Source organism: Notolabrus celidotus, chromosome 16, assembly GCF_009762535.1.
Source record: "Notolabrus celidotus isolate fNotCel1 chromosome 16, fNotCel1.pri, whole genome shotgun sequence".
Taxonomy (NCBI): domain Eukaryota; kingdom Metazoa; phylum Chordata; class Actinopteri; order Labriformes; family Labridae; genus Notolabrus; species Notolabrus celidotus.
This window is the reverse complement of record NC_048287.1, coordinates 1697666-1724983: the sequence shown is the minus strand read 5'-3', so window position 1 is coordinate 1724983 and position 27318 is coordinate 1697666. Positions and strand designations below refer to the sequence as shown.

The window sequence follows — 27318 nt, the reverse complement described above, 5'->3', positions numbered from 1 at the left end:
AGAGGGACTCAGAGCAGCGAGTCTGCCGGAACAAGAAGTGACGAAGAAGACGAGAGCGGCCACAACGAACTGCTAGCTTACCAAGCTATCGGTTAACTAGATGAAGTTAGATACCAACACATGATGTCACCTTAAATGTACACAGAAGGAGGACCAATAAAACTACATACTCTGATAACGAGTTTGATGTAGGTACGTTGATAGGTTTCATTCACTATTTGCTGAAACGTGACAGGTGCAGGCTCTGTTGCCATCTAGGATGCTAGTTGAGACATTAGCATGATGCTAACCCAGCTAATGTTACACTTTGATAGCTGTGACTCCTAAAAGTCCAAATGATCTCTGCATGAGTTCTGCTGTTTGCTGCTGAAGAAGAAAATCTGATAACTGAGCCGCTAGCTACAGAGTAACTCTACCTTTGGTGGTTTAAGGCTGGTTAGCGTTTGTTTATCTCTCAATTCTTTACATGCATGGCTTGATCACACATCACAGTGCTGAGCTATACACTAAATCCTTCCACTGCAGTGTTTGTGATGACAAATATGGGCAGTAAAGTGTGTAGATTAAGTGAAAAAACCTAATTCAACCTCATTTCTCACTGCTACCCAGTTACAACAAATGAATACTTACTATGTGCCTCTCTTTGACTTGCTTTTAACACCTTTGAATCCATGTTCTCACCTCTCAGATGCTGAGGATACTCTTCCACCATGTATGCTGTGTACAGACAAGCCCACACACCCACTGCTGTGGAGTTCTCCGTCTACTGCAACTTCATTTCCAGCAAGGAGAAGAACTTGGTTGTTGCTGGCACGTCCCAGCTGTTTGTGTACAGGATCATCCATGATGTGGAGGTAATGAAAATCTGCTCCAGTGTTTCCTTCATCAGGACTAGCTTTCAATAACAAACATAAGAAGATTTTTGGGATGTCTTTTCATTTTCATTTATTTATGTATGGAGTTGGGACAGTGCATATTAATCAACATTAATGCATTTAGCATCAATGTAACTGTACCAGACTTAGCAGAGATGTTCAGACTTCATCCGTAGTCCCAAGGCAGGTACCAACACAACACAGACACAGTAAGACTTTTAAAGCTGACAGCTACAAATCATACGATAGACAATTTCAAAACAAAACACAGGCAGACAAAATCAAGACTAACAAAACACAGGCAGACAAATCAAGACTAACAAAACACAGGCAGACAACATCAAGACTAACAAAACACAGACAGACAATATCAAGACTAACAAAACACAGACAGACAATATCAAGACTAACAAAACACAGGCAGACAAAATCAAGACTAACAAAACACAGACAGACAAATCAAGACTAACAAAACACAGACAGACAATATCAAGACTAACAAAACACAGACAGACAATATCAAGACTAACAAAACACAGGCAGACAATATCAAGACTAACAAAACACAGACAGACAAAATCAAGACTAACATAACACAGGCAGACAATATCAAGACTAACAAAACACAGACAGACAATATCAAGACTAACAAAACACAGACAGACAAAATCAAGACTAACATAACACAGGCAGACAATATCAAGACTAACAAAACACAGGCAGACAATATCAAGACTAACAAAACACAGGCAGACAATATCAAGACTAACAAAACACAGACAGACAAAATCAAGACTAACATAACACAGGCAGACAATATCAAGACTAACAAAACAGACAGACAATATCAAGACTAACAAAACAGACAGACAAAAACAAGACAAACAAAACACAGACAGACAATATCAAGACTAACAAAACACAGACAGACAAAATCAAGACTAACATAACACAGGCAGACAATATCAAGACTAACAAAACAGACAGACAAAAACAAGACAAACAAAACACAGACAGACAATATCAAGACTAACAAAACACAGGCAGACAATATCAAGACTAACAAAACACAGGCAGACAATATCAAGACTAACCAAACACAGGCAGACAATATCAAGACTAACAAAACACAGGCAGACAATATCAAGACTAACAAAACACAGGCAGACAATATCAAGACTAACAAAACACAGACAGACAATATCAAGACTAACAAAACAGACAGACAATATCAAGACTAACAAAACACAGGCAGACAAAATCCAGAGTGAGCTAACAGGTGTGAGAAAATAAGAACAAACCAGATCCTCACTCCATCACTCTGCTCAGTCAGATGAAATCTGGCCTTTAATGTTTAACATATTCCGTCCATTTGGTCCAAATCCTGCAAAATCTTTCTTTTTGAACTTTGAGGGAGAATGACAAACTTTCCAAAATGCATATTCCTTTTTTTTTTAATCCAGTCCTCGATAGGAGGTGGGAAGATTTAAACCACTTCCTTGTGACAGCTTTTTTTCTTGCTGTTTTTTTCTTCTTATCATTCATATTCCATCCATCAGATTAAATGTCACCCATGTAGATTTTGTCACGCCTAAAAATGAAAATGGGTGCTAACTTCAAAAATGTTTTTCCTGTGTCGATGTGGTTAACGTTTCTGTTATTATTTCAGAGTACGTCAAAGGTTGACAAGTCTTCAGGTATGTGTAATACTCAGTGGTGAAAATCGTACTAAAATAAATCATATAAACATATTTGTTACATTTGTGGATGAATGTTATTCTTCTCTTCTTACAGATTCCAAATCACGCAAGGAGAAGCTTGAGCAAGTGGCCTCCTTTTCTCTGTTTGGCAATGTGATGTCCATGGCCAGCGTGCAGCTCGTGGGAGCCAACAGGGATGCACTCCTTCTTAGTTTTAAAGATGCCAAGGTCTCATTGTTTAAGCTGAACACTGACTAACTGTGATTTATAACTATGTAACATAAACTATGTAGTTATGATTGACCTCTGGGTGTGTTTGTTCTGTCACTAGTTATCTGTCGTGGAGTACGATCCTGGGACTCACGACCTCAAGACGCTGTCCCTTCATTACTTTGAGGAGCCCGAGCTCAGAGTGAGTAAAAAGAAGAGTGATCAGTAGCTTTATCCCTCAAGACAGAACAAGTCGAGTCATTTTTTATTGTTTGTCTCTTAGGATGGCTTTGTACAGAATGTACACATTCCCCTCGTCCGTGTTGATCCAGAAAACCGCTGTGCTGTGATGCTGGTTTATGGCACCCAGCTGGTGGTGCTGCCGTTCAGGAAAGACACTCTGACGGATGAACAGGAGGGTGGAGTTGGAGAAGGGTACGCTTACAGTCTACTACACTTTCTGCGTCTTAATGTTTCTTAAGGCTGATTTATATATAGGTACATATCACGACTAGGAATGCACCAAAATTTTCGTCCCAAAAGTGCATTTTCGTTTTTTTCGGTAAGGGCCAACATGTCTGCATCTGTTCTTCCTTTAATTCAGCACTAAAGTGACCTCTAAGCAAAGAGGTTGAGACGGACCACAGAGTGAAAACAATGAAAAGTACACTCTTAGAGTCTGTCAGCACAGGTTTCACTGACTTCTATTCAGATCCTCTGCACTTCATAGTGTCTGTACTTGATCTGCGTTATAAAGATCAATACGTGGATGTAAAATAAATATGGATGAGGAGAACCCGCTTAGAGACAGAGAAGCACACAGCACAGGAGAAGGAGAACAGAGCGCAGAAAAAAGGACTGGTCTCTCTGAACCAGATGAGGGACATGCACCCTCGCTATCTGATCTGTTCAATGAGATCCTTGATTTTAGTGAGGTTAGGACACAGTCAGAACCAGAAATGCAATGGTAGGGGAGACCGGGGACAGTTGTAACATTTTTTACATTTCTGTCTGTAACTTTGAGCTCCTTTAACCCAGTGTGTTCAAACTGCTATACAAACTAGCTTCAAGTGTCTGCTAATAAATTGCCCAGAAAATGTCTATGCAACACAAACAGAAAATGCATGGCTTAATCTCAAATCCAAGGAGTGAAATGTTACAACTGACCCCGGTCACCATACTAATAGTTGGCATAATCATTTCTTTCAGTGTCTTGGTTTTCGGCCTTGGTTTCCTCATTTTCGGTTTCGGCCAAGAATTTTCATTTCAGTGCATCCCTAATTACCACATTGAAAAGCTCTGTTTTTATTTCATCTGAAAAACTCACAGTATCGGCCACAGTAAAGGTAATCTATGAATGTTTCCCATCTAAAATACTGCCCCCTTCATTCTAACGGAAACTTTAAAAACCGTAGAGCCCAAAAAGTTCTCCAGAAAATAAAAACAAAAGAGGAAAAACTTTCATTTGATTGAATAAACTCTGGCAGAAGAATTGTCCCACCCTGTCATTACAGTCCGAAGCATCTCTCGCCTGCATCCGTCTCTCTCCCCCAACAATACTGACATTTTGATTCACACCCTGGTCACCTCCCGCCTGGACTATTGAAACTCCTTTCTTTTTGGTTTACCTGACACATGAACGCTTTGTTGTCTTCTTCCTGTCTACAGACCTAAGTCCAGCTTCCTGCCTAGCTACATCATTGACGTCCGTGAGCTGGACGAGAAGCTCCTGAACATAATCGACATGAAGTTCCTTCACGGCTACTACGAGCCAACATTGCTCATTCTGTTTGAGCCCAACCAGACATGGCCCGGGTGAGTCCAGCAGGTTATCAGCCATGTCAACAACTTTTTCATCTTCAAATAGTACAAAGACAAAGCTGACACTGCATTAGTGACACTGTTTGACTCTTTGACTGTACTCTGATATCTTGTTTTCTACTGACAGGCGTGTTGCTGTGCGTCAGGACACTTGCAGTATAGTTGCCATCTCTCTCAACATAATGCAGAAGGTTCATCCCGTCATCTGGTCTCTCAGTAACCTGCCTTATGACTGTACGCAGGTCATGGCTGTCCCAAAGCCGATTGGTGAGCTCAGTGAATGATCTCCTTTTAAACAATCTGATCGTGGAGTTGCCTTTCTGTTGGAGGTAATGAATCTACATTCTGAATCTTCCAGGTGGTGTTGTGGTGTTTGCTGTGAACTCACTGCTGTATCTCAACCAGAGCGTTCCACCGTACGGAGTGTCTCTTAACTCCATGACAGTGGGGACCACAGCATTCCCTCTGCGTAAGTGTTAGAACAGAAAACACTCCTATTCTTGTGTGTTTGCTTCATGTACCTAAGAACCAGGTACCTGTTCCTAAGAGCAGAACAAAAACATTTGGTGACGCTGCTTTCAGCCACTACGCTCCTAAATTATGGAACAGCCAGCTGGAGGATCTGAGGGGAGCTGATTGAGATATTCAGACTTTTAAACCTAAACTAATAATAATAATAATGCATTTTATTTATAGGCGCCTTTCTTGGCACTCAAGGTCACCTTACAATATTAAAAACAAACAGAGTTTAAATAACAAACAGTAAATAAAAGACAATTTAAAGGTGACATATCATGCAAAATTGACTTTTTAATGGTTCTCTACCTGAAATATGTTTCCCTGGCATGTCTACAAACCCCCCGAGAATGAAAAAAATCCATTCTGCCCCTGTTCTGATTTCTCCACCTTTCTGTAAATGTGTGTGAAACCAGCCGTTTCAGACTTCAGTGTTTTTGTTACGTAACAACAATATCCGGTCTGTCACGGAGTCAGAGCTCGGAGCTTGTTCAGCCCATAGACTGTATAAAATAATACTGAATCCCTCCCCCGTTTTTCATTACCTGCACACATGTGTGCTAACAAGGAGCTTAGGAGGGAGGCATGCTAGTTGTAGGCTGTCTTAATAAACACAAAGGTCGGTTTTACTACCCACGTCTGCAGATTTGAAGATATAGTGGATGATTTTTATTTGTCATGGATAAGTGCTAGCGCTAATTAGCATAGCCACATAGCTATATGTTCATAGCTGTAGCTGTAGCTGTAGCTGTAGCTGTAGCTGTAGCTGTAGCTGTAGCTGTAGCTGTAGCTGTAGCTGTAGCTGTAGCTGTGTACCAAGACACACGTCGACATACTGACAAATAAAACAACAAGAAACACAGAATATGTGACTAATCCTTCAGAAAGGTCCTGCTGCCTTTCTGGTAGAGGTCGGTTTTACTCCCCACGTCTGCAGATTTGAAGATCTAGTGGATGATTTTTACTTATCATGGATAAGTGCTAGCGCTAGTTAGCATAGCCACATAGCTACATGTTCGTAGCTGTGTACCAAGACACACGTCTACATACTGATAAATAAAACAACAAGAAACACTAAATCTATGGCCAATCCTTCTTAAAGGTCCTGCTACAGGCGCCTCTCCGTCAGGATCAGATTCAGAGGGTTGAAGTAACGTGATCTCTGAGCAGCCGTGTATATTCAGCCAACATGTAAACATTAGATCAACGTGCTGGAGAGCCGAGGCACATCCACTTCCTGAGGGGGCGTGGTCAGAGGGAAAACAGAGTGTTCTGATGAGGAATGAAGAAGAGGACTTTTCAGGCATGCCAAAATCTGATTTCAAAGTGTTTTTTTGAGCATAAACTTTAAAGACATGTTTTGGGGACCTCTTAGACCAATATATATTGATGAAAAAAGCGTGATATGTCCCCTTTAAAAAGTTTGAAGTGAATGGACAGAGGAGTTGTGGTCAGATGGAGTAAGCCAGTTTAAACAGATGGGTTTTGAGTTTGGATTTAAAATGTGGGAGTGAGTCAGTGTTGCGGAGGTCAGGTGGGAGAGAGTTCCAGAGGCTCTGCTCCCCATGGTAACAAGGCGAGCAGGGGGGACAGTGAGGTGGATGGAGGAGGAGTATCTGAAGGTGCGGGCGAGTGTGGCAGTATGGAGGAGGTCAGAGAGATATGGAGGGGCGAGGTTGTGTATGGCTTTGAAGGTGAGGAGAAGTATTTTGTAGTTGATCTGGTGTGTGATGGGGAGCCAGTGGAGCTGCTGCAGGATGGATGTGATGTGGTGGATGGAGGCGGTGCGTGTGATGATACGGGAACTAAAAACGTATTTATTCAGTCTGGCTTTTATGAAGGGTTTAACAATTTTATTACTTACTTTTTACTTTAATATTGGTTTAAATGTTGCTTTATTATTTTAATAATTTTAACTGTTATCTTATTCTATTTGTTATTTATTTACTCATTAATTAATTTATTTTATTTATCTCAGTTTTATTGATATTTTTAGCCTTAGATATATATTTAACTCTTATCCTTACCTTTTAAATTTACTTTAACTATTTGTATTTTTAATTATGATGCTTTAACCTTTTTGAATTACACATATTTTATTGTTGGTGTGCATTAGTCTCTATTTTATTTTGTATTATTATTTTTATTATTATTATTATTATTATTATTATTATTATTTCCCCTAATATGTCTTTCCATCATTTTATATCTGCTTCATTCTTGTTTTCAATCGCTGTAAAGCACTTTGGGTTGCATTTGATTTGTATGAAAGGTGCTATATATATATATTGATTGATTGATTGATTGATTGATTGATTGATTGATTGATTGATTGATTGATTGATTGATTGATGTACAACTCCCTGAATGACACTTGTGCTTCACCAGGTATGCAGGAGGAAGTGAGGCTCACGCTGGACTGTGCACAGTCCGACTTTATTGCCTACGACAAGATGGTCATCTCTTTGAAAGGAGGAGAAATGTGAGCCATCACTTGAAGAATTAAAGAAGAGTAGTAGTCGTTCATGAATCTTCACTGACTCTTCTTGTGTTGCAGTTACGTGTTAACCCTCATCACTGACGGTATGAGGAGCGTCCGGGCGTTCCACTTTGACAAAGCTGCCGCCAGCGTCCTCACCACGTGTGTAAGTCCTGCCTGGAGCTGTGAGCAGCGCCAGGATGATGAGAAAGGAACTCACTTTGTTCTTTGTGTTTGTGTTGATAAACACAAAGACTAGGAAGGATTAAGGTTTGACTGATGTGGGTTTTAAAAAGCTTATATCAGAGCTCTGAGTTAAAAGCAGCTGAATAATACAAAAAAACATGAATATATGAGCAAGGATAAAAAGCTTTGAGTAAGAACATCTTAGACTTTAATTCTAGGGCTACTATCTCAGAGTTTGGTGGTTCACGTCATCAGTTGAGCCCCAGAGTGACCTCACATCTATCTGCGTAAGCAATGGTAGAGCAGCGTCATGATAGGCTGTGAATTTACCAATAGAAGTCTCAATTTAGTGTTCCTTATTCACAAAAGGCAAAATTCATTCTCCCCAAAACCCCATAACTGAAAACAGGTAGAACTCTTGAAGAAAGCAGCTTTACATTAACAGTGCTTTGTTCAGTGGACACAGGAGGTCTGGAGTTTCTGTAGGCCGAGCAGCAGCACGTTTACTTCTGGGTACTTGACTTGTTATGGGTTCATTATGCTTCACTCTTAATCGTTCGCAAAAGGCTGTACCTGGAGACAAGTTGTATAAAGAGTTCCAAACTATCAAATCTCTCAATTCAAACCGGAGTAACACAGGATACTCAATACAATAATGAACTTTCAGGAACATTACCCCTGAACCACGTTCCTTTCGACCAGTGGACCCAGGGTCTAAATTTAGTTTAGGGGTAGATAATCTCCCCCCTAAAAACCCCTGCTAGGGGGGTAGTACTTTTCAAATGTCCCAGAGCTTTTGGGGGGCGGGGCCTGCAATGCTGAACGTGTCTGATTGGTAGATTAACCTCAGTGTTTTTATTCCTCCCTCCGTCCACAATAACATCACACACATCTGTGATTCACTTGATTTCTCTTTCTTTCATTAGTTTTTATTTGTTCTATCTTTTTTGTATGTGTGTGTACTTTTCAAAAGAAGAAGCTGTGATTCTCTTGATTTAGCAGCTTGTAACAGTAGTCTTCTCTCAGTCCACCGTGAATGCGTCTCTCCCGGTGTTACGGTTTTAAAAGTGACCCTGTAAACTGGAGACCTTCAGCTGAATGTGTCAGTGTTTGTGGAGTTTACACAGCTGTTGAAACACAGAGGGAGTTCCTGGGAATGCAAACTAGTTTAGTTTTTATTAAGATTTCAAAATATCCTCATCAGATATTTAATGATGGTCTAAAGACGTTTATGAGGGATGCATCCGGCTGAGGGTCAACTCTAATCTTTCAACACAACTTTTGATAGCTTGTTCAGCTTCGTTTTGAGAAGACAAATAGTTTGTTCTATCTCTGCAACATTTGTCCTCTTCTTGAGCTAAAAGATGATGTACGTCGCTTTGGATAAAAGCGTCTGCTAAATGACATTGTAACATTGTAACATTGTAAAAAATCAATAAATGTTCTGAGTTTTTTATACAAACACTCTGGGCTGTCCCTCTCCAGATGGTGACCATGGAACCGGGTTACCTTTTCCTCGGCTCCCGCCTGGGAAACTCACTGCTCTTGAAGTACACTGAGAAACTGCAGGAGACGCTGCCTGAAGAGGGCAAAGAAAAGATGGACAAAGACAAAGACAAGGACAAAGAAAAACAGGTGAGACGAAGAGAGTTTGACTTTGTTTACTCACTGTACGATTGAGTAGTTGAAGTAAGTAGTTAAGAGAAAGACCTCGTTAGTCTTTAAATTAAAGCACTCAGGTGATTCTTGTTTATCTGGCAGTTCTGCTAAATACCTTTGAATGAACATGATAATGAATCCTTTCAGGAGGAACCACCGAGCAAAAAGAAGCGTATGGAGTCTTCCACCAACTGGACGGGTATGTTGCTTGATATGGCTTCTGTCAGCCAGAGATGTTTGTGTGTCAGCCGAGCTGTGTTTCACTCATCTCTTTTTCAGATGAGGTCGATGAGATAGAAGTTTATGGAAATGAGGCCCAGTCAGGCACTCAGCTGGCCACGTACTCCTTTGAGGTACAGAAACAATCCCAATATTTACTCCCTTTTTATGGCAATGCACAGTCCACTGAGTTCTTTTCCTCTGTTTTGGTACAGGTTTGTGACAGCATCCTCAACATTGGACCTTGTGCGAATGCTGCTATGGGCGAGCCTGCCTTCTTGTCTGAAGAAGTACGCACGTTACAACACTTCATGGTGTCTCTGCAGAGAGAACTTGATTGAAAGTGGTCTGACTCTGTTCTTTTCTCACCCACAGTTCCAGAGCAACCCTGAGCCCGACCTGGAGGTAGTGGTGTGCTCTGGCTACGGCAAGAACGGTGCACTGTCTGTCCTTCAGGTTAGTCCTCTCACTGCTGCTGTGTGCTGTTTTAATGTGTTCCTGGTTTACAAAAGCCCTGAGCAGCAAGTGAGAGAGAAAGGTCTAGTGATCCTACATCCGGGTCTGATTAGGGTTGCAAAGGGGTGGAAAATTTCCAGAAAGTTTACAGTACATTTTCATGGGAAGTTAAGCTGGTGAATTTTGGAAATATTCCAAATTGGAAACTTTACATCGGACTTTATGGGAATTAACTGTGAATTGAGGGTAATTTAATGTAAAGGTATCACATCCGAGCATAAATATTTGTTTTGTTATAAGCAGACATCCATCCAAAATAATACAATTCAAACAGATGTATTCAATTATTTCATTGATGAACAAAAACATGAATGTTGAGTTAAATATTACTCATCCCCCCGACCCAACACATTCAAAAATTAACAACAATGTAATCCCAACAAAGTCCCATTCAAAATGTTAAATGAAAAGAGCCGCTCTCCCTCCAACAAAGTCCCATTCAACATGCAAATAAAAAAGAATCTTCCCTCAAGCTTCTCAAGCCTAGCCTCTGCAGGATTCTAGAAATCACCTGTGCTTCATGTGATGGAGGAATGCACAGTGCATGTAGGGGGCGTGGTCTCAATAGCCATGCAGTAAGCAGTGTGCTATTTGCATGTGATCTAGGATTAGCATAGATATTCCACTGTACTTGCATGAAATCTGGTTGTTTTAGTCAGGATTATGCTAAAATATATTTTCCACAACTATATTTAAGTTCCCTATTAAGAGCCAACCTTCAATTTAGTCAATTCCTGCTTTATTCCCTTTTATTCCCGTTAATTCTAAGAGGCAACCTAAGTGCTAAGAACTGCAGTTCATCAAGGATCCACTTGAGGCTGGCTCTGGAAGTACCAGAAACCACATACACACCAATTCAAAGAAGCCGATCTTTACAGCAGAAATAAACATGTTTACAGCCTGGTTCAAAAGACCAGTGTAGTCTGGATAGTTCATTTCTCGATCGGCACACACTGTACGAGGGGTGAATATTTTTCTAATGCAGCAATTTCGAAGATATTGAGATTACAAGTTTTCCAATGAGAGGCACAGCTGACTTGATTGACAGGCGGGAACACTGTAGCTGTTGGCTAGGAGGCTCAAAGCCCGCCTCTTTATGTCACACTCGCTCCACAGCAGCAATATGTCTCCCACCGATGATTGGCTTCAAAACAGCTCTTCAGAAACAGATGGGTGACGTCACAGATACTACGTTTCTATTTTATACATTCTATGGTTAATTCCCATGGAAAGTTTCCAACTTAAATTCCCGTAATTTTGCAATCCTAGGTCTAGAACAATAAAAACACTTTTGCTTCTTGAGTCATAGAAAGAGATGAAAAACACTTCAGATTGGACACTTTAAAAGATTATCAGATATCTCTCACTCGTCTCTGCGGGCTTCTGTACGCTCAGTTATGTGCATGATAAATGTTACCGCACCATCCTAAAACCTGTGGTCGTGAGGGCCGTCTGCCACAGGTCCAGTGATGGTGCCACAGTGAAATCTGGGTATACCAGGGCTGCCTCAGAGATCGACGGAGTAGCCTGTAAACACCCCAGACACAAGCCGCTCACTTAATACGTGTGGAGAGACTATGTTCTGTCTCTGTCTGTGACTTACTCTGATTCATCTCCATTCTGTCCTCAGAGAAGCATCCGACCTCAAGTAGTCACTACGTTTGAGTTGCCAGGTTGCCATGACATGTGGACGGTCATCTCAAATGAAGTGAAGGAAGACAAAAAAGTACAGTTCATGTCTGCTTCACAGCTTCTGGATATCACTGAATTCATTTGAATTTGTTCTGTCACTGGTGATGGCTACTGTTTTAAGATATGACTTTTCTATTTTCAGCCTGCAAAGAGTACCGACTCAGAAGACGGGGCAGAAACAGAGACCGGTGAGGATGGTGAAGAGGGAGAGAAGGACAAAGAGGAGAAGGAGAAAGAGGAAGATGCGGAGAAGGCAGATGCTCCTATTGAGGACGACACGAAGAAGCATGGCTTTCTCATTCTGAGCAGAGAGGACTCAACCATGGTAGAAACCTGTCTCAGTGCATCTCTAATGTCTGAAATAATGATATACACATAGCAATCAAGGTCTAGACCATGTTCTATTATTAACAAAGACCTAACATCAAGACAGGATCAGATCCAGTCCCCTCTTACAGACAGGACTCAGTCTGATCTCATCTTAATCCACCATGAGCAGAGCACTTTGCAGCATTTAGCAAGTTACAGTGGCAAGGACAAACTTCCTTTAACAGGCAGAAACCTCCAGCAGGACCAGACTCATGTTAGACACACATCTGCTGAGACCATGTTGGAGAGAGGGATAGAGGGAGATGAAGAGAGAGAGAGATGATAGTGGTGAGACGGATAAACCAGAGGTACCTACAAGACAAGGGAGCTCAGGGACTCCGGATAGATCTATGGTTAGTAACTTTAATGGGACAGGAAAAGTTAAAGTAAGAGAAAGGCAGACAGAGGAGAGAGAGGGAATGGCAGGATCCCAGTGTGTCAGTCTAAGCCTAATCCTAACCCAGAGCACCTTGGCTGGGGAGCAGGACCTCTGGCTTCACCCCTAACCCTGACCCTAACCCCCAGACAGAGCGCCCTGGCTGGGCGAGCTAATCAGAATCAGAATCAGCTTTATTCGCCAAGTATGCTTGAACACACAAGGAATTTGACTTTAGTAAACTAAGCCTATAGCAGCATAACTAAGAGCTGGTCCAAGCCTGAGCCAGCTCTAACTATAAGCTTTATCAAGACACATATCCTCTGTAGTTCACATCACATACTTATCTTTACATCATTCAAGTGTTTTATCATAGATCTCTGCTGTGTGTTTGTTTAGATCCTTCAGACAGGTCAGGAGATCATGGAGCTGGACACTAGTGGATTTGCCACTCAAGGACCCACCGTGTTCGCTGGAAACATCGGCAACAACAAGTACATCATCCAAGTCTCGCCCATGGGTATTCGGCTGCTGGAAGGAGGTAAACTAGAAAACATGGCATCGTGTGGTGTGTAGTCGCACACAGCAAAGGAGCATGCAGTAACCCACACTGAATTTTACATGACTTGTTTTAGAATCGATAAATGAGATGCAGAAAGGTTGTTTCAGCTGCAAAGTATTACATTTCAAACATTGCTGTCCTTTGTGAGCTGCTTCATTTGTACCCTAAAATATGTTTTTCAAAACAATTGCCCTGGTCATTTTTAACATAAGTTCACTCACACACGTTTTCTCTGAAATTCTGCCTCTAGTGACACAGCTCCACTTCATCCCCGTGGACCTGGGCTCTCCCATAGTGCACTGCTCTGTGGCGGACCCTTTCGTGGTCATCATGACCGCAGAGGGAGTGGTCACTATGTTTGTGCTGAAGACTGACTCGTACATGGGGAAGACGCACCGCCTGGCCCTGCAGAAACCTCAGATCCCCACAGTGAGTTGACCGTGCTCCTCCAGTGTCACTGTCTACATCTTGGTGCAAGTAGGGATGGGCATTTCAAGCCAAAATACTATTCCATAATCATTGATATCTATTCAACGATTATTCAAATAATCCCCCCCAAAAACAAACAAACACACACACACACACACACACACCCACACACACACACACACACACACACACACACACACACACACACACACACACACACACACACACACACACACACACACAAACACACAAACACAAACACTTGTCCCATTAACAGTCTGTTTGTGTGTCAGTCTCATTAACCAGCAGCAGGACGAGGTGCTGCTAGTAGCGCGCACTGTCTCCGTCTTTATGTCTGTGTTTCTGTGACACAGTGTGGCGTGTGTGTTTACATTTTACAGCCATGCTCAGTCTCTGGAAATACGTGTGTACGGTCATGGCCAAAAGTTTTGAGAATGACACAAATATTACATTTTCACAAAGTCTGCTGCTTCAGGGTTTTTAGGTGTTTTTGTCAGATGTTTCTATGGTATAATGAAATACAATTAGAAGCATTTCATAAGTATCAAAAGCTTTTATTGAGAATTACACAGAATTCATGCAATAAGTCAATATTTGCAGTGTTGACCCTTCTTTTTCAAGACCTCTGCAATTCTCCCTGGCATGCTGTCAATCAACTTCTGGACCAAATCCTGACTGATGGCAGTCCATTCTTGCATAATCAATGCTTGGAGTTTGTCAGAATTTGTGGGTTTTTGATTGTCCACCCGCCTCTTGAGGATTGACCACAAGTTCTCAATGGGATTAAGATCTGGGGAGTTTCCTGGCCAAGGGCCCAAAATCTTAATGTTTTGTTCCCCGAGCCATTTTGTTATGACTTTTGCTTTATGGCAAGGTGCTCCATCATGCTGGAAAAGGCATTCTTCATCACCAAACTGCCCTTGGATGGTTGGGAGAAGTTGCTCTCGGAGGACGTTCATGTACCATTCTTTATTCATGGCTGTGTTTTTAGGCAAGATTGTGAGAGAGCCCACTCCCACTCCCTTGACCGAAAAGCAACCCCACACATGAATGGTCTCAGGATGCTTCACTGTTGGCAAGAGACAGGACTGATGGTAGCGCTCACCTCGTCTTCTCCGAACAAGCCTTCCTCCAGATGCCCCAAACAATCAGAAAGGGGATTCATCAGAGAAAATGACTTTACCCCAGTCCTCAGCAGTCCAGTCCCTGTACCTTCTGCAGAATATCAGTCTGTCCCTGATGTTTTTACTGGAGAGAAGTGGCTTCTTTGCTGCCCTCCTTGACACCAGGCCTTCCTCCAAAAGTCTTCGCCTCACTGTGCGTGCAGATGCACTCACACCTGCCTGCTGCCATTCCTGAGCAAGCTCTGCACTGGTGGTGGCCCGATCCCGCAGCTGTAACACCTTCAGGAGACGGTCCTGGTGCTTGCTGGACTTTCTTGGGCGCCCTGGAGCCTGTTTGGCAACAATTGAACCTCTCTCCTTGAAGTTCTTGATAATTGGATGGACGGTTGACTGAGGTGCAATCTTACTCGCTGCTATAAACTTCCCTGTTAGGCCCTTTTTGTGCAATGCAATGATGGCTGCACGTGTTTCCTTGCAGGTAACCATGGCTAACAGATGAGGAACAATGGTGTCATGCACCATCTTCCTTTTAAAGTGTCCAGTCACTCAATCATGACAGATTGATCGCCAGCCTTGTCCTCATCAACACCCACACCTGTGTTAATGTGTGTGACACCTGTGTGTCATTGAAATGATGTTAGCTGGTCCTTTTGTGGCAGGGCTGAAATGCAGTGGAAATGTGTTTTTGGTGATAAAGTTCATTTTCAAGGCAAAGAGGGACTTTGCAATTAATTGCAGTTGAGCTGATCACTCCTCATAACATTCTGGAGTATATGCAAATTTCCATTATAAAAACTGAAACAGCAGACTTTGTGAAAATTAATAGTTGTGTCATTCTCAAAACTTTTGGCCATGACTGTAGTAGTGTGAGATTCAGAAACAGAGAAAATCGCAGCGAGTGTCACTAATGTTTTCTTCTTCTTTTGCTATTTAATGCATTTAGCATTCTTCTTCTTCTGTGACTTAAAGCGGTTAGCAAACAGCTTTAACTCGCTCTGTCTGGCAGGATCACCGTATTACAACCAGGCACCAGTAAAAAGGATGAAAAATTGTACTTTTAAAATGAGAAAATATTCAAAGTAACTCTTCGATCTTTACTAAGTGAACGAATATTTGAAAATCATTGCCCATCCCTGGGTGCAAGCTTTTTGATATCCTCTATATTGACTTTCAACTAATCCGTTTTAAACCGCCTCCCATTCAACAGCAATCTCGTGTGATAGCGTTGTGTGCGTACAGAGATGTGAGTGGAATGTTCACCACAGAAAACAAAGTGAGCTGCTCCTCCGTCAAAGAGGACACAGCTCTCAGGAGTCAGTCTGAAGCAGAGACCATCATCCAGGACCTCAGGTAAACAAAGTAAACGTGCACATGTTCTCTTGAGTCACTGTCTGGTGTCTTGTCCTTAAAGTTAAACTTTTGTTCCTTTGTGTTGTTTAGCAACACGGTGGATGACGAGGAGGAGATGTTGTACGGAGACTCAAACAGCGCAGCGTCTGCTAAGGATGAATTGGGCCGCGGCTTCGGCGCAGCGTTTGCTTCTGGAAGTGATGGAAGCTCAGGCAAAGCAGAGCCCAGCCACTGGTGCATGATCACCAGGGAGAGCGGTGTGATGGAGGTAATGGGATCTGTCAACACGAGAATATCAATCATAAGTCAACACTTTTTTTAACTGCCCTTTTTTTCTTACCTTTGAACAGATCTACCAGCTTCCTGACTGGCGACTGGTGTTCCTGGTGAAGAATTTCCCAGTTGGTCAGAGAGTGCTGGTGGACAGCTCGTCCGGCCAATCAGCAGCCCAGGGGGAGGGGAAGAAGGAGGAAGTTACACGTCAAGGAGAGATCCCACTGGTTAAAGAAGTGTCTTTGGTTTCACTTGGAAACAATCAAAGCAGACCGTATTTATTGGTGAGTTTTTCTTAAACAATAATAATAATAATAACAATAGCAATAACAATAAATAAATGAGAAATGTGTAAATAACAATAAATAAATAGAATAGAATATATAAAAATAAATAAATAAAAACAGGAGTGTAATGACATGAAGAGCATTATCCATAATAACAAGCAAGTCTGTATGGACACAAGAGAATCAAGTGCATAGTAGGTAAACCGTCTGCAAGCAGACACCCAGACCTTTAACAGCCTCAAAGGCAAAAGTGTTCATGAACACAGAAGTAGATCATCAGGACATTAGACACCCGTGAGCGTGAATCGTGTATCAGTACAAACAGCATCCTCATTACAAACAGTAAGCAAAGGCAGACAAAGTGACCTCACAAAAAAAGGGGATTAATGTATACTGGCTCATTGAAGCATGCATACATGCCGTCAATTCTTATTCCCACACATGGACGATAGGACCCTTTTTGCTGATTGTACAGATGTTTGTGCCTCACTTCTTTAACCCTGCGGTGGACGTGTCACAGGCAGCTGAGGGGCTTTGTTTATTACACAATCCTGTTTGATTTGACTAAAATAAAGACACATAACTATAGCATACCTAATAAAACTTGAAGGGTCTGATTCACAAAAGGATTGTGCAGCTTTTGCATCCTCTGAACCTGTGCAAATCGGTCAACAAACATGGTCTAATTCACAGAGCACATGCAAATGGCAAAATGCACCACAAACTGTGCTGCCGAGCAGATACTGTCACTCTTAGCTGGTGTTGTTTGCATACTTTGATCCCTTTTGCAGTCATTTGGAGCTAAATAGGGCTCTTTCTATGCAAATGAGCCTCACTGCAAACATAATCTAATTTACTTACAACTGTTCTGACAGCGACGTGCTGTTAGAGCGCAACTATCACCATCTTATGATTGTTGGAGGTAATTGCACCACAGTGTTTTTAAAGGATGTCAACCTCAAACTCTCCTGTCATGGCAACAAATTCACCTCTGAAGGCCTCAAAAATAATATATCTGTACTTTCAGTCTGTTAGTGTTACTTTGACATATCTGTTACTGTACCAATAAGGGGTTAAATCATTCTAGGTCTGTCTCTGCCTGTTACTGGAGCTGGTGCACAATGCACAGAGCTGCAGAACTCAAGAGTGAATACCAACAGGAGAATATTGCAGGGGATTTTGACGCATTATTTGGGGGCATGACCAGCACGTTTAGCTGTGTTGCTCATTCCACAAATGCACAATCCTTACAAGTTATACCTTGTTGTAAATGTGACTCATCAGGCTTTCCAACCATATAAAATAGGCTTTTTGGTATTATTAAATGGGAGAATTAATTGACTGAAATAATATTTCCAAACCTTTTTAGAGGAGCTTATATATTTACTTGCTTTTTATTTATTTTATTTTTTCTCCCTCAATTTTGAACAGTCAAGTATCCAATTGCCCTGATTATTTATTTAAAAAAATAATATACACTGCTCAAAAAAATAAAGGGAATACTTAAACAACCCATCCTAGATGACGATTAATGAAATATTCCAGTTGAAAATCTTTATTGATTACAAAGTGGAATGTGTTGAGAACCAAATAACATAAAAATGATCAATGGAAATCAAAATCATTAACCTATGGAGGTCTGGATTCAGAATCATACTCAAAATCAAAGTGGAAAATCAGATCACAGGCTGATCCAACTTCTGTGGAAATTCCTCAAGACAATTCAAAATGAAGCTCAGTAGTGTGTGTGGCCTCCACGTGCCTGTATACACTCCCTACAATGTCTGGGCATGCTCCTGATGAGACGACAGATGTTCTCCTGAGGGATCTCCTCCCAGACTTGGATCAGGGCATCAGTCAACTCCTGGACTGTCTGTGGTGCAACGTGGTGTTGGTGGATGGAACGAGAAGATATCCCAGAGGTGCTCTATTGGATTCAGGTCTGGGGAACGAGCAGGCCAGTCCATAACATCAATGCCTTCATTATGGAGGAACTGCTGACACACTCCAGCCACATGAGGTCGGGAATTGTCATGCATCAGATGGAACCCAGGACCCACTGCACCAGCATATGGTCTTACAATGGGTCTGAGGATCTCATCCCGGTACTTAATGGCAGTCAGGGTACCTCTGGCTAGCACATGGAGGTCTGTGCAGCCGTCCAAGGATATGCCTCCCCAAACCATCATTGACCCACCGTCAAACTGGTCATGCTGGAGGATGTTGCAGGCAGCAGAACGTTCTCCACGGCATCTCCAGACTCTGTCACGTCTGTCACATGTGCTCAGTGTGAACCTGCTCTCATCCCTGAAGAGCACAGGGCGCCAATGGCGAACCTACCAATCCTGGTGTTCTCTGGCAAATGTCAATCTGCATGCACGGTGTTGGGCTGTGAGTACAGGCCCCACTTGTGGACGTCTGGCCCTCATACCACCCTCATGGAGTCTGTTTCTCACAGTTTGAGCAGAAACATGCACATTAGTGGTCTGCTGGAGGTCATTTTGTAGGGCTCTGGCAGTGCTCCTCCTGTTCCTCCTTGCACAAACGAGCAGATAGCTGTCCTGCTGCTGGGTTGTTGTCCTCCTATGGCCCCCTCCATGTCTCCTGGTGTACTGGCCTGTCTCCTGGTATCTCCTCCATGCTCTTGACACTGTGCTGGGAGACAGCAAACCTACTTGCCACAGCACACATTGATGTGCCACCCTGGATGAGCTGCACTACCTGAGCAACTTCTGTGGGTTGCAGACACCGCTGCATGCTACCTCTAGTGGTGAGGGCACTGGTAAAATGCAAAAGTGACCAAAAATCAGGCAGAAAGGATGAGGACAGGGAAATGGTCTGTGGCCTCCATCTGCAGAACCATTCCTTTATAGGGGTTGTCTTGCTAATAATTGCCTCTCCTTTCACCTGTTGTCTGTTCCATTTGCACAACAGCAGGTGAAATTGATTCACAATCAGTGTTGCTTCCTAACTGGACAGGTTGATATTACAGAAGTGTGATTGATTTGGAGTTACATTGTCATTTTTAAGTGTTCCCTTTATTTTTTTGAGCAGTGTATATATAGTATATTATTATAATATTATATTATTAAGTTTATATATATACTATAAAAAAAGTGTTTCATTAGAATAAATCCCCTGTGTTTGACTGGAAACTGTGAATGATGAGTTATACTTTGTTTAAGGTCCATGTGGAACACGAGCTCCTTATCTATGAAGCGTTCCCGTACGACCAGCAGCAGCCCCAGAACAACCTGAAAGTGCGCTTCAAAAAGGTAAGAACTTGGTCACTTTCATGCATTCTTCAGGGTCCATCACGTCCACTTTGAATGAATCTGTTATGTTCCCCTTCCCTCTGCACAGGTGCCCCACAACATTAACTTCAGAGAAAAGAAATCAAAGCTGAAGAGGGATAGGAAGGTGGAGAGCGGTGCTGCTGAAGACAGCTCAGCTGCAAAGAGTCGGATTGCCAGATTCAGATACTTTGAGGACATCTCTGGATACTCAGGGGTGAGGGAGTCAAAGCTTAAACCAACTTCAGAATGTTTTTATTATTGAGCCATGAATAACTCCGCCCCCTCCCGTCCTCATAGGTGTTCATCTGTGGGCCCTCTCCTCACTGGATGCTGGTCACCTCTCGAGGAGCGCTGAGGCTCCATCCCATGAGCATCGACGGCCCCATCGAGTCTTTTTCCCCCTTCCACAACATCAACTGCCCCAAAGGTTTCCTCTACTTCAACAAACAGGTACAAAGAGCACACACACACACACACACACACACACACACACACACACACACACACACACACGGTGGTGATATATTTTACTGATTGCTCCACTCTGAAGGTCGTGGTTAAAGGTAAGTGATGGTAATAATGATTTTATTGTGTTCCTCAACACAGTGATATGAAGTGTTAATCTTTAACAGTGCGACCTTAAGAGTCTGTACACAGTCAGTTCTACACTTCAATGAATGTCATCCTCTGTTGTTACCAAGAGTCATCTTGAGATAACAAAACGGTTATTTTTACTAGACCAGTTGTTTAAAAAGAAGTGTTTTATTATAGTAAACAATGTGAGACCTAATCTTGAGATGTTTTTTCTTGCTGTTCTGTGCACGACTGCTCGTACCTAGGCCTTGTCTTAGAGCTGGGGTTGGTAGTCAGATTTAGATCCACTTTTTGTTCTACTGGTTAAAATGATCTTTCTGTCCTGATGGTAATCAATACATAATGTGTTCTTAAAAAAGAGGTAAAAAAAGCTGCTATCTACAGCCGGAGTAAACCTGGGAAAACACCAACCAATCCCTGCCATCAGGAGCCAAATGATGAAACCAATCAAATCCCGTCTTGCTGTTCTGCCCGTGTTTTTAACTTTCATCTCTGCGTTCTTAATCTCTTTACTGATCATTCAAACATATTTGTGTCTGTCAGTCTGTGGAGGAGCTGCAGCCTTCAGCTCACGTGTCTATGAAAAGGAAATATGAGCTCCTTCAACATTTAAACACTGTCTGTGTTCTCACAGGGTGAGCTGAGGATCAGCGTCCTGCCCACCTACCTGTCCTACGACGCCCCATGGCCAGTCCGAAAAATCCCACTGAGGTGCACCATCCACTACGTTTCCTACCACGTTGAATCCAAGGTAAGGATCCTCTCCATCGGCCCACGCAGCCCCAGAGGCACTGCAGCAGCAGCGATACTACACAAATTCAAAGTGTGAAACTGGATCCCCAGACACACACACCTCCTCCGCATTAAAGCGATGCGGAATAAAAGCGTATCGATTGAGCGGCTTTGAAAAAGTTTGAGATGAAAGCCCGCTGGTCTGCAGGTTTTTTTTACTGCAAGAGCGAAAAAAAATCAATGAGGGTGACTTTGAAAGGATTAGTCTTTGATGTGAAGTTTTACTGTGATTTGGGCTTTTTTTTTCCTTCTCCAGGTGTATGCGCTGTGCACCAGTGTGAAAGAGCTCTGCACACGCATCCCCAGGATGACCGGAGAGGAGAAGGAGTATGAAACCATAGACAGAGGTCAGACATTTCAACTATCTAAATCAGTAAATCAAAGTGTGTGTCGGGACCCCTTGGGGTTTAATGTTAGTGAACAGTTAATTATCAAAAGCATCAGTAGCAGTAGGTTAATATTTATATTTGTTATTATTATTTATAGGTATATATATATTTTGGGGGTTGCGAGTCTTTGGCACCTATATTTTGAGGGTCGTGGGCTGAAAACTTTGGGAACCCCTGATCTAAATGAACTCTGCATTGATATTTTAACACTCTAATCACTCCTGAGAGTCCCCGCTTCAGCTTGATGTGTAGATATATCACTGTAGTTTGTTCTGTGTCCCTCTACAGACGATCGTTACATCAACCCTCAGCAGGAGAAGTTCTCCATCCAGCTCATCTCTCCGGTCAGCTGGGAGACCATCCCCAACACACGGTAGAAGACATTTTCACCCCTTGGAGAAACAAATGAGCAGTTTACAAACTCAAGAGAGTCTTGTTTGAATTCACATCAGGGTTGTCCCATCTTCACATTTGTCAACATGACAACATTATGACATAATATAAGAGTGAAGCCCTTTTTGTAGTCACTTTTTTTGGGACTAGAAACACAGAGCAACTTTTGACTCAGCTGAAATAATAATTATGATAATAATAATAAATATACTAGTAGTAATGGTAATGATAATAGTAACAATAATATTAACAGTAATAAGAATGATAGTAGTAGAAATAATAATTATAATAATAATAACAGTTATCATAATAACAGTAGGAGTAGTAATGATTATTATAATAATAATAATAATAATAATAATAATACTAGTATTACTGATAATAATAATATTAGTATAAATAACAGTAATAATAATAATAATAATAATACTAGTATTAATGAAAATAATAATAATAGTATAAATAACAGTAATAATAATAATAATAATACTAGTATTAATGATAATGATATTAATAGTATAAATAACAGTAATAGTAATAATGATAATAATAATAATAATAATAATGATAATAATTTCAGTAGTAATAATAATGATAATAATAATGATAATATTAATGATAAAAATGATAATAATAATAGTAACAGTGAAATAATGGTAGTAGTGATAATAATATTAATAGTTATTATAATAATAATAATAATAGTAGTAGAAATGGTAATGATAATAATAATAGTAATCATAACAGTAGGAGTAGTAATGAAAATATTAATAGTAGTAATAATAATAATATCAGTAGTAGTAGTAAGGATAATAATAACAATAATAGAGATAGTAGTAATAATAATAATAATAATAATGATTGTAATAATAATAATAATAACAACAATAATAGAGATAGTAGTAATAATAATAATAATAATGATAATAATAATAATAATGATTGTAATAATAATAATAATAATAATATTAACAATAATAGAGATAGTAGTAATAATAATAATAATAATGATAATAATAATAATAATAATAATAATAACAATAATAGAGATAGTAGTAATAATAATAATAATGATAATAATAATAATGATTATAATAATAATAATAATAATAATAACAATAACAATAACAATGAAACTGAAGAGTTATCAATGTTCAGTGAGAAACTGTGGAGCTTTGAAATGTTGGATTTGGTACCAATGAGGAGAACCTGGGTTTGATCATAAAGTTGAAGGTGAACCAGGATTTGATTTCAGACAGTCAGAGAGGGAAGTGGGTGAGATGGTTCTTAAAGATGTGTGCTAAGACTTCACCGTGCCAAGACTTCACGGTGCCCCTTCTCTGTCCCTGTCAGGATCGACCTGGAAGAGTGGGAACATGTGACCTGTATGAAGACCGTGGCACTGAGGAGTCAGGAGACCGTGTCCGGGCTGAAGGGCTACGTTGCTGCAGGGACCTGCCTGATGCAGGGAGAGGAGGTCACCTGCAGAGGCAGAGTGAGCAGCTCTCGTGTTCTCAGTACATCAGAATGAAATGATTGAAGCAGGAAGTGAAAACTGAAACACGGAGGATTGATTTAATCTGCTGCTTGATTTCAGATTTTGATCCTGGATGTGATTGAAGTGGTGCCGGAGCCAGGCCAGCCCCTCACCAAGAACAAGTTCAAGGTCCTGTATGAGAAGGAACAGAAGGGGCCGGTCACAGCCATGTGTCACTGCAACGGATACCTGGTGTCAGCCATCGGACAGAAGGTCCACTCTCACACACTCACACAACACTTGTGTCACTTTAACTCCATTGAGATGCTAATTATTTTCATCATGTGACACACACGGGACATTTGATATGTTTCTTTAAAAGACAAATGATCCAAAGCTGCCTGTAAGTGAAAAACAAAGTGTTCCCCGTGTTCCTGCAGATCTTCTTGTGGGTGTTGAAGGACAACGACCTGACAGGCATGGCCTTCATAGACACCCAGCTCCACATCCACCAGATGTTCAGCATCAAGAACTTCATCCTGGCTGCTGATCTGATGAAGAGCATCTCACTGCTCCGCTACCAGGAGGAGAGCAAGACGCTGTCGCTCGTCAGCAGGGTGAGAGAGTGACGCAACCGCAGCACTTGTGTTTCAGTGCTGAGGGACAGTAACTGCAGTGTTTGTGGATCAGGATGTTCAAGAGTGCATTGATGATACGTCTCCTGTGTGTTTTTGAATGTTAATCATGAAGAGAGCAGCTGCAGCAGCTGAAGAGAAGTCAGCAGCCATCTTTGTTTGATTTCAATTTCTGTCATTTTGAACAGGATGCAAAGCCCCTGGAAGTTTACAGCATCGATTTCATGGTGGATAACAACCAGCTGGGGTTCTTGGGTAATGTTTCTTCTTCTCTCTGTGAGATTCATGTGACATCAAATCTCCTTCTGTTCTCATTCACCTTCTTTTCTCTTCTTTCAGTGTCGGACCGAGACAAGAACCTTTACGTTTACATGTATCTCCCTGAAGGTGTGTGATGTAGTTCAACAGGTGGAGATGTTTAGCAGCGCATGGTGAGTGCACAGCCTCTAACTCAATGTGCTGTTTGTGTTTGCAGCTAAAGAGAGCTTTGGAGGAATGCGCCTCCTGAGGAGGGCAGACTTCAACGCTGGAGCAAACATCAACACGTTCTGGAGGATGCCGTGCAGAGGAGCCCTCGACACCGGCAGCAAGAAGTCTCTGACCTGGGACAACAAGCACATCACCTGGTTTGGTAAGTTCATTAGAGTGACCACCAAGAAGCTGCTGATGACAAAGAGACGTAAGGTGCATTTCCACCAAGAGTTCCAGGGTCTTTTAGCCCCCAGAACTACTTTCCCCTGAACTAAAAGGTTCCTGTGCCCCCATTGTTGTCTGCGTTTCGACCACGGGCTGAAGTCCCGGGTAGATTGTGCAAATCAGGCCAGTGACGTATGGAGGGAAAAAAAGTAAATGCACTACACCACCTGACCAGTAGAGGGCAGTAACACAAAGAGGAATGCCATTCATCCCAGATGACACCATAGAAGCAGACGGACAGGCAGGTATCATTATGAGCAACACAACAGTTAGCCTGTTAGCATGAAGAGACTCAGCTGGTCTGTTTTAGATGGTGCTATATTTCATCACAGATGGATTCACAGATGGATTCACTGAATCAACACGTTCTCCCTGTGCATTTGTGTGTTCTCTCCGGGTACTCCGGCTTCCTCCCACCGTCCAGAAACATGCTCCCCAGGTTGATTGATCACTCTAAATTGCCCGTAGGTGTGAGTCGGTGCGTGAATGGTTGTCTGTCTCTCTGTGTTAGCCCTGTGATAGGTTGGCGACGTGTCGAGGGTGTACCCTGCCTTCCGCCCAAAGCCAGCTGGGATAGGCTCCAGCCCCCTGTGACCCCTAACAGGATAAGCGGTCAAGATACTGGATGGGTGGAAAGAAAGAGAAATCAAGTGAATCACAGATGTGTGTGATGTTATTGTGGACAGAGGGCAGAATAAAAACCCTGTGGTTAATCTACCAATCAGACACGTTCAGCATTGCAGACCCTGCCCCCTGAAAGTCCCGGGACCTTTGAAAAGTACTACCCCCCTAGCAGGGGCTTTTCAGGGGGGAGATTATCTACCCCTGAACTAAATTTAGACCCTGGGTCCACCAGTCAAAATGCACGTAGTTCAGGGGTAAAGTTCCTCCGGTCAAAAAACACCTGTAGTGAACACTAGAGTTTGGACTTAACTGATTAGTAATGTTTGGGGTTTTTTTATCTGAAGAAGAACAAACGATGGAGGAAGAAGATGCCTGAATCAAAAATGAATGCCTGACTACAATTAATTTCAATCAATCAATCTTTATTTATAAAGTGCCAAATCACAACAAATGTTCTCCTCAGACTCTTTCCAAACAGAGCAGGTCTAGACCGTACTCTATGTTCTATTATTAACAAAGACCCAACACCAAGACAGGATCAGATCCAGTCCCATCTTACAGACAGGACTCAACCTGATCTCATCTTAATCCACCATGAGCAGAGCACTTTGCAGAATTTAGCAAGTTACAGTGGCAAGGACAAACTTCCTTTAACAGGCAGAAACCTCCAGCAGGACCAGACTAATGTTAGATACACATCTGCTGAGACCGTGTTGGAGAGAGGGATAGAGGGAGAGGAAGAGAGAGAGAGATGATAGTTTCATGTGTTTTAATAAATGTCTTTACTTGTGCATTGAAGTGAAACCTTGTTTTTAAATCTGTGTTTCAACAGCAACTCTAGACGGAGGGGTCGGCCTGCTCCTCCCCATGCAGGAGAAGACGTATCGCCGTCTTCTCATGTTGCAAAATGCTCTGAACACAATGCTGCCTCATCATGCTGGACTGAACCCCAAGGCCTTCAGGTTAGTCTCTGCATTAAAACTCTCTGTGATCAATCAATCTTTATTTGTATAGCATCAAATCACAACAAACGTTATCTCAAGACTCTTTTACAAACAGAGCAGGTCTAGACCACTCTATGTCAAATTATGAACAGAGACCCAACACCAAGACAGGATAAGACTCAGTCTGACCCCACCTTAATCCACCATGAGCATTGCACCTCACAGTATTTAGCTAGTTACAGCAGAGAGGACAAACTTCCTTTAACAGGCAGAAACCTCAAGCAGAACCAGACTCATGTTAGACAGACATCTGCTGAGACCATGTTGGGTCTGGAAAGAGGGATAGAGGAGAAGAAGAGAGAGAGGGAGCGGTGATAGTGATGAGACGAGTAGTAGTAGCTGTTGCCGCTGGAGTCCAGCACGTCCGTATCAGCTGGAGTCTGGAATTGTCCACAGCAGGAGGACGTCTACAGCAGCTCAGAGGAACCTACGAGACAAGGGAGCTCAGGGACTCCAGAAAGGTCTATGGTTAGTAACTTTAATGGAACAGGGAGAGTTAAAGTAAGTGATGAGGGGGTTGGGGGGAAGGGGGTGAGATAGGATCCCAGTGTGTCAGTTCCCCTGGCAGTCTAAGCCTATAGCAGCATCACTAAGAGCTGGTCCAAGCCTGATCCAGCTCTAACTATAAGCTTTATCAAAAAGTTTGAAGCTGCTCTTAAAAGTAGAGAGGGTGTCTGCCTCCCTGAAGTGACAGATGTAGTTTAGGTTGGTAGCTCTGACTGTTTGCCCTCTGTGCTCAGGATGCTGCACAGCG

General features: G+C 42.0%; 1 protein-coding gene across 2 annotated transcripts in view; it reads left to right on the top strand.

The window, feature by feature from the left end:
* Positions 1-27318, top strand: part of cpsf1 (cleavage and polyadenylation specific factor 1) — a 27946-nt gene continuing 628 nt past the window's right edge. The window contains exons 1-37 of one of the 2 annotated variants that reach the window (XM_034704747.1): positions 1-188; positions 689-854; positions 2545-2572; positions 2670-2803; positions 2907-2987; positions 3069-3220; positions 4454-4600; positions 4734-4873; positions 4965-5075; positions 7511-7604; positions 7680-7767; positions 9273-9422; positions 9594-9645; positions 9726-9799; positions 9881-9955; positions 10041-10121; positions 11812-11907; positions 12016-12198; positions 13018-13159; positions 13431-13609; positions 15962-16104; positions 16195-16372; positions 16455-16661; positions 19850-19939; positions 20028-20174; positions 20258-20410; positions 21189-21305; positions 21603-21693; positions 22024-22108; positions 23482-23623; positions 23726-23878; positions 24046-24222; positions 24429-24495; positions 24580-24627; positions 24716-24871; positions 26393-26522; positions 27305-27316. In XM_034704747.1, coding sequence (XP_034560638.1) covers positions 711-854; positions 2545-2572; positions 2670-2803; positions 2907-2987; positions 3069-3220; positions 4454-4600; positions 4734-4873; positions 4965-5075; positions 7511-7604; positions 7680-7767; positions 9273-9422; positions 9594-9645; positions 9726-9799; positions 9881-9955; positions 10041-10121; positions 11812-11907; positions 12016-12198; positions 13018-13159; positions 13431-13609; positions 15962-16104; positions 16195-16372; positions 16455-16661; positions 19850-19939; positions 20028-20174; positions 20258-20410; positions 21189-21305; positions 21603-21693; positions 22024-22108; positions 23482-23623; positions 23726-23878; positions 24046-24222; positions 24429-24495; positions 24580-24627; positions 24716-24871; positions 26393-26522; positions 27305-27316 — 4247 coding nt within the window. In that variant the 5' untranslated portion in view covers positions 1-188; positions 689-710. Of the gene's footprint in view, positions 193-688; positions 855-2544; positions 2573-2669; positions 2804-2906; positions 2988-3068; positions 3221-4453; positions 4601-4733; positions 4874-4964; positions 5076-7510; positions 7605-7679; positions 7768-9272; positions 9423-9593; positions 9646-9725; positions 9800-9880; positions 9956-10040; positions 10122-11811; positions 11908-12015; positions 12199-13017; positions 13160-13430; positions 13610-15961; positions 16105-16194; positions 16373-16454; positions 16662-19849; positions 19940-20027; positions 20175-20257; positions 20411-21188; positions 21306-21602; positions 21694-22023; positions 22109-23481; positions 23624-23725; positions 23879-24045; positions 24223-24428; positions 24496-24579; positions 24628-24715; positions 24872-26392; positions 26523-27304; positions 27317-27318 lie in introns of both variants that reach the window. The other variant, XM_034704746.1, reaches the window with a different exon arrangement.